This window comes from Hordeum vulgare, chromosome 2H (genome assembly GCF_904849725.1).
Source record: "Hordeum vulgare subsp. vulgare chromosome 2H, MorexV3_pseudomolecules_assembly, whole genome shotgun sequence".
In the NCBI taxonomy this organism is placed as follows: Eukaryota; Viridiplantae; Streptophyta; class Magnoliopsida; order Poales; family Poaceae; genus Hordeum; species Hordeum vulgare.
Genome location: NC_058519.1, coordinates 18,244,054 through 18,251,577, shown reverse-complemented (window position 1 = coordinate 18,251,577; position 7,524 = coordinate 18,244,054). Strand labels below are relative to the sequence as shown.

General features: G+C 42.2%; 1 protein-coding gene across 1 annotated transcript; it reads right to left on the bottom strand.

The window, feature by feature from the left end:
• Positions 1-684: 684 nt before the first annotated feature.
• LOC123424516 lies at positions 685-7,255 on the bottom strand. The gene is made up of 4 exons (XM_045108145.1): positions 6,882-7,255; positions 2,244-2,346; positions 1,066-1,230; positions 685-973 (listed from the first exon to the last, which is right to left on the bottom strand). The coding sequence occupies exons 1-4, from the start codon at positions 7,169-7,171 to the stop codon at positions 842-844; spliced, it is 690 nt and encodes a 229-aa protein (XP_044964080.1). The 5' UTR covers positions 7,172-7,255; the 3' UTR covers positions 685-841.
• Between the last annotated feature and the right edge of the window lie 269 nt (positions 7,256-7,524).

Below are 7,524 nucleotides of genomic sequence, written 5' to 3'. Positions count from 1 at the left end.
ACGCCCTGATCCCGTACCTTTGCCGACGCGTAGCTACCTTTAATCGTGAGGTCTCTTCCTGACCTACGATCTAATGTGACTTGTGATCCTTGACCGGCTAGCCTGCTTGGTCAGCCGGCTTGAGGGTGGCCGCCTCCCCCTCAGTCCGGCTGGCGGGACCAGGCCGGCTCTGAAGGGAAGGCCGCCTGGATTCTAGCCGGCAGGGGTTGCCTGACCGGCCAGAAAGGTGGCCGCCTCGTCTTCGAGCCGGGAGGTGATGCCTAGCCGGTCAGAAGACTTGGACCTTGGGAATCTTCATACATTCATCAAATGAATGAATAGGCTTGATGAGCCTATCCCGGGGTTATCCCCCGACAACGACGATGTCTTAGGGTGGGCTTAGATTGTAGGTCAAAGCATCTTTGGTTTTCGGCAAAGCGTGGTCATGTTGATGCCTGTGTCGGCAATGCTCTCGTCCCGTACTACTCCTTGGCCAAATCTGTGCTCCACAGCCCAAAGCGAGAGGGCGGGTGGCCCTCTACGACGACAGTTGGGAGATGCACTACAAGGTACAGTTGCTCCTTCCGGAGGCGCGAGTCGGCTCGGCGACAACGGTTGCATGAGTGAATTACTAGAGTCTGACTACTCAAGTAACCATGCTCGCCGGCACAGTCTGTAGCACTTGTAGTGCATCTCATGTGTCTTCTTTGTGTTGTCTTTTATGCCGACTTACAAACATTATTGTGATAATTAACACATACTTTCATATACATCATGGCAAAATCAAACTATTTATGTCCTCCACTTATTTGGCTGATACTGTTTACAATTTGGAGTTATTTATTTGCAGTGAGATAGCTCCCTACATCTTGCCAACCAATGGATCAAGTGTGGATATCCACTTGTCGTAGTTCAGTGGAAAATCAAGGTCATTGAGTGGTATGCCATTAACAAAGTAGTAGGGTGTCCCGGTGACACCTCGTGCACAACCAAACTACAAAATAGAGAAAACACACGGTGAATAATGTGTCTAGAACAATACAAATTATAGAATACAACGTTTAATGCGAGATGAGTTCAACAAACCTTGAAGGAAATCCTTGCGGCCTGATCCGACCGTGAGTCGTTGAATCCTGCTATGTATGCAGCCAAATTGGCTTCGCCAATGATGGGCGTGACAAGGTTGTTCGCTATTTCGGCGACCACTGCCGCTCTTGTTTTGATGTATGTCGGCGCGTTGTAATAATCCTCCTGAAATGTACCATCCTTTAATCCTTGTGATCTCGTTGTGTGTGTTATATGTTGTGAGTTGTGACCAATCTAGGAGGTATTTCCCTCTTATGAAAAAAGTGTCATATTTTGCTTAAGCATGTTTGATGTATTCATCGGCTAATCCGTATTTTAAAAGCTAGCTGTGGATATAAGAGCATCTACAGCCGGACTTCTCATACTCATCCCATATACAACCGGATAGGAGAGAGAAGGAAAAACTTGATCCAACTGGACCCCTTATAGCCTTCTTAAATGATCGGGTTGTCCGACACTCCTCATATTGCCCTCATATATGGGATGAGTATGAGGTGCGTCCGGGCATGTACGGTCAGTCGTTCTGCGTTCGCCACATGGGATTTTGCCCATCTTTTTTATTTGTTGATTCTTTTTTTCTCTCACTTTATCTCTACCAATCACATGCATGTGACCGGACGTATAAAAAAAACATATCTATGAAAATAAAAATTAAAGAGGTGATCGGTCAGTATCCACGGACGCATCCGATCGCATCCGTGGACGTTTGAGGGGCCAGATTTCCTGGTTGCGGCTATAGATGCTCTAAGCTTTTGCTTATATATGACTTGGCATGGACAAAAGAAAACATTGCATGGTGGTTCCATCCAATGGGATGTGAGCAGGGTGCTTCTCGGTTCCCTCTCTTTGCCTCAAAAAGTTGCACTGCACTCCACCTATTAGTGCTTCCAAAGCAACGCCTAGTCATCTAGAAAAAGCAACAACGCCTTTTCTCTCCGTTTTTTAAAAAGGTGTTTTATTAACTCAAAATGCATCAAGCTGATACCTCTGCTTATATTGGCCGTGGTGTTCAGACAAGAGGCAGCACCAAACATCTCAAGATTTTCCTCTGAACAGCACCAAACGCTTGTGTTATGCCTGATTTATTTTTTCTCCTTTTCTTATACACCTTTCGCTTCTTCTCTTTTAGTAAAATTTTGCGGGTATGTAAAGAAGCATACAAGCAAGAGATAATTAACCTGGTATTTGAAGAACTTTTCGAGCAGGGGGTACACGGCTGACGCATTTAGCTTGTGCGCCGCGTGGATCGACCGACAAGCAATGAAGGCGTTGCTGTGGTAACTGCAAATTTCACAGAGAAATTCGTTACTCTTGCTGCTGCTTTACGATGATTTTTGTAAGCCACAAGCGGTCAGTGTATCGAATTAGAAAACTAAATATGACCAATGATGTAAGAGACCTTCTAATAAAAAGTTTCCACCTTTTCTTCTTTTTTGCGCCAAATATCGTTTTCACTGGACTTTTTGCTTACTTATTAATAACTTCCTAAGGCATATATCCAACTAAAAAAACTACCTAAAGCATATTGTACAAAACAAAATAATACCGTTAACAAGTTTAGTTTTTCTTTTTGTTATTGATTTGAAGAATCTTAGTCTATTTCTTCCAAAATGTGCGGTGCAAATTTCAGGGGAAGTATTTGATGCTCCCTCTTTTCACGCTATTTGCATGCTATGTATGTAACTATGCACAGAAGCCACAACCAAAATTTAAAGAATTTTTTTCCCAAAATAGCGTAAAACATTGGTACAGATCGATGCATCGACCATGCATCAAGTTTCATGTCCGAATAAGATTGCAAAAGAAATCTAAAAATATAAGAAGACAATATCAATTATGATTTGAATTTGAATTTAAATTTGGTGTCATTTAATGCTCCTTTTGTCTCTCAAACCGAGTAGCAAATTCAAGTGCAAAAAACCATGGCATCGTAGAACCGTATACATGGATCTGATATTAATTAGGGTTGTGGATGATATTGTCATGACTTGCACCAGCCTCATATGTCTTATCATTGTGTTTGCCTAATAACTGGGGCATCTCTTGTTTTTTTTCCTTTTTCCTTTTCTTTTCTGAGTGGAGGCTGATTGAATTGACATGATCCAAAAGCAGTTCTTATTTTCTTCCAGGAATACACGAAAAAATATGCACACATGCATGAAAGAAAAATAAATAGTGCAGTATGTGGCAGCTATTATAGTGGTGCTTTTGTTTTCTCTAGCTATAAAGCTGGACCACGCTCTTGTTGGAAAGTTTATGATGCAACAGATTTAATAACAGGACAATTAATCTTCCCTTTAATTAACCTAGGAAAGAATAATCTTGGTGTGTCATTTCCATAGAAAAGAATAATCTTGCCTTTAATTACGTGAACAAAAGAATAATCTTGCCTTGAATTACCAAGATAAAAATCTCTTTAACTATTCCCTCCGTCACGCTTTAGAACGCACTATTAAATTTGCGTGCGTTTTTAAAATAGACAAGGTTTAAGACGCGAAAGCAATTACTTCTATTAATTAGTACTATTATTACTCATGCATGCACTGGTTATTAACTCGACTGTGGGAACATCAAATGCTTATTTTCTTAATTGATTAGGTGCATTAGCGTCTACACCTGCTACATCTCACAACCAATCGATGACTACCTTGGTCTCAGAGATTTTCCAAACGTGCCTTCTAAACCGTGACGGAGGGAGTGTAATAAGATCAGTTTGGTGTGCCTTGACATAGAAAAGAATAATCGTTCCTTTAATTATCATCCAAAACTACACCCTCTGTAACATTTTATAAGACGTTTTTAAGTCCATGGCAATGTCAAAAAAAGTTTCTTATGTATTATGTTAACGATCGAAGGAGCATCTTATCTTACCCTTTTGTGCAAAATTAAAATGGAATGGACTTCAGTTCTGTGAGGTGCAGTTAAATGGACGGTAGCGAGGTACACAACAAATAGAGATCACATTGGAAAGGGCTCCATGTTTTCATTCCACACTCCTCTCGAATTGTGTTGTCTAGACAGACCTGGTCTGATCCTCTAGCACTCAGCAGGCAGCACTATGCAGTGACAACTTCCAAGTACCAGGTAGGCCAGCTATCTGTGTTCCGTCACCTTCAGGGCTGCTCCTGGGATTTTATGGGCCCGTGCAGAAGCTTAAGCTCGGGGCCTCTTGAAGCTGGCCGCGAAAACCGATTTCCTCGCAATTTTTCCCACTTTCACTTGATCCTAAGATTAATCTTCAGTCTCACGCCTCATAGAAATTACATATGCGGAGGAAGAATTTGAAGCACTACCAAATCCAGTACCTTGCAGAAAATCATGGACTAGCTTATTTTCTTCGTTGAGCGCTTGCATCAGCTCTTGTAGAAAACAAACAATATCCAATCAATTTATTTAGAAAAGCATCTCTACATTGCAATTAGCACCAGACGTTAAGACTTTTAGGCTGATGTTCTAACTTTTAATTTTTATGAGCTTTCCGTAAGCATCGTATCATAACATGTGCATAGGACATAGACTTAGTAATTGGAAATTAGAGAAAATCTATAAAAACACATCGATAAAATCCTATTGATTGTCACGTTCAACTCGTAATGACAAACCATGATAATTTTTTATTAATATTAGGGGGAAAATGCTAGTGCATAGGTAGCTGTTCAAGAATCAGCTTCTAATCTCTCAGTGGAGGGACCGGTGCTGGGTAGATATAGCTATTGAGTTTCTCATCATGGTAGCGTGTTATAACCTATAACGAGCTCATTATACGGTTGATAATCTAGCATTGTGTAATGAATGGATTATGTATAATGTTGCAATGACAATATATTTTTATTATCGACACCTCGCTTCATAAACATGACGCCATGTTCATCAAGCTCATCTTTCACTTGGGTACATTTAAGAACCTAAGCTTTGGGGAGCTTATATCTACATTTTGCATTGCAAATTTAGAGGAGAAATTTCCTGATTTTTCATGCAATTGAAATCACCATGGACATATTTTACCAATAATTTATCTATTAATATAGATTTGCATTGAAAATTTAACTGATCACAAGAAATTTCCGAAAGAAGCACATTGCTTTCTGATTGACTAGACCACAGTTATTGATAACCACAACAGAATTCTCGAGGGCACAAGAATGTTTCTTTTTTGGTATCGATCGATGAAAATATGCCTATGAATGAAAGTTGAAGAGCAAATTCTATTCATTTTTCCTTAACTCATACTATACTCTTTTGTTTAGTTTAGTTTTTTCTTTAGTTTATCAAAAATTACATCCATCTTTTGCATCATTATTATACACTTGTTGTTTTATAAGGCCTCTAAGGCATGTTATGGGACGGACCAGGCTGATGGACACAAGGGGCATGTCGGGCCTGTCTAGCCTGGAGTTGATTCCATCCGTCGAGGCTCGCTACTTACTCGTGCCCTAGCCGTCAGTCCTCTTTCAAGGAGAGGAGAAACCGTGCATAATTTCCGCCCACCGGCGTGCCCGTCGCCTGCCGGGTTGCAACATGGCCTTGGTGCCGCATCCTCCCCTTCCAAACAGTTGTGTCACCGAATCCAAGGTAAGACATCAAGCAATGCTTGAGTTATTTTGTCAATGAAGCCGATGTTCCTGTGACCAGTGTGTTCAAGGTGCTTGTTCCCAAAGGTTCGATTGTTTCGATCCACTGGATTTTGGATGTGGACGTAGGTGTATGTGTTGTTGCCATGTTTTTTTGCTCTTTTGGTGATGCAGTGACACGTGAATGCATCCCAACTTGTTCTCGTTGCAATTTATGTTTTTTTTCAAAACAAAATTACATCCTATGATGGCTTTGGCTTTGGAACAAGTTAAACATAAAAATATTTATATTAAACTCTTATACATTTTATAAATACCAACATTGATCTTAACTGTTATATATTTGTATTGTTTTGTATAAAATCAGAAGTCCGTATAAACATGTGGTGTTCTTAGTTATAAATTTCTAATATCTATCATTTAAACTATGCCAAATTCAAATTGTATGCCAAATATTATGCTACATTCTTGTGTCAAGATGGTAATCGCTCCTAAAAATGTATTCCGCTATACGGGATCACCAAAAATATAGTCTGTTACAATGAATCACCACATATCTTTGGATTTGTGACTTGCATATATTCGTATGTGCATGCACATATATTGATATCCTTAGATGATTTGTTAGAAAAAATCAAACCATAAGTCTTACAGATATCTTGATAAATATTTCTAGTGAATGATAAAATATCACAATAAATAAAGAATTCTAGAGTACATGAGGTGATTCGGAGAAGTTTGTCATTATGTTGGTGTTGCCACTTTACTGGTTTTATGGTGGAGAACTATGTCTTACATGTTCGAGTGGTTTCAGTACTAACGTAGTATATGTAGGTTACCGAGGTGGTTTAATGATTAATCGTTTATGGTCTGAAATCACCGAAATCTTCACTTAAAGTTGGCTCATGCAAAATCCAATATATTTATATGTCATCATTAAACCTAATAAGTTGCCCGGCCCGTGTGTTATTCGATTCCACAGATACTTGGCTTCGTGACTTGTGAGGAATCATCTCTATGGGAGTAACTGATGATTCTGTAGTCTAGTCTCACCTTTCGTCGTGAAAGTACGTACACAAGCGAGACGTGTGCCTAGTGTTTTTTTGGGGATTTTGGCTGGATTTTACTCGTTGGATTCACGGGCAATTACGTCGGGTCACGGGTGAATTTGCTAGGAACCGACACAGACCAAGACGACAATTCAAAGAGAGAATGGCTTACTGGCTTAGTGCATGCGTGACTTACGGGAGCGGGAAGAGGTGGACGACGACGGCGACGCGGCGGGCGCCGAAGTGGTCGGCGGCCCTCTGCAGCGGCGGCCAGGCGTCGCGGCTGTCCGGGCAGAGCGGGTCGAAGAAGGCCTCCACCACCACCGCCTCGCCCCACGCCGGCGCCCACGCCTGCCCACCGTACACGAACCCCACCGTCCTCGCCGGCACCGGCACCTGCGCGCCGCACCGCCCGGCCGCGGTCACCACCGCCACCAGCACCAGCAGCAGCGGCGACACGCGGTGGCGCTCTCGCCTGGCCTCCATTGACCGACCGATCGATCACCGGCCTCACAGAGTCACGGCGGTGGCTACTCGATCGTACGTGTCTGGTTGTTGAGCAACAGTGGCAAACAAGGTGAGCACCCGAGGCCGGCCGGTGCACGGCGGGGGCGCGAGTATTTATATGCGCGGCCGGCTCACGGTGACCGATGACTCGATCACTTCACGCCCAGTCTTCCTCCAGGACGATCGTCCGTAGATGCAATGCAAGATGAACTGCTGATGGGAAAATGGGTGCAATTGGAACCTTCTACAAATGCATGGCACAGTATCTGGCGGCCAGCGTACGATCTAGGGGTTCAAATGGAATCTCATTAGTACCGTATAAAAATGTCATT

Bases quoted from the DNA above. Each gene is read 5' to 3' on its own strand.
- LOC123424516 (XM_045108145.1), bottom strand. From the start codon at position 7,171: ATGGAGGCCAGGCGAGAGCGCCACCGCGTGTCGCCGCTGCTGCTGGTG. The intron at 2,347-6,881 runs GTAAGTCACGCA...TGAAATTTGCAG, and splicing joins GTCCACCTCTTCCCGCTCCC to TTACCACAGCAACGCCTTCA. The intron at 974-1,065 runs GTTTGTTGAACT...TCTATTTTGTAG, and splicing joins CCGCAAGGATTTCCTTCAAG to TTTGGTTGTGCACGAGGTGT.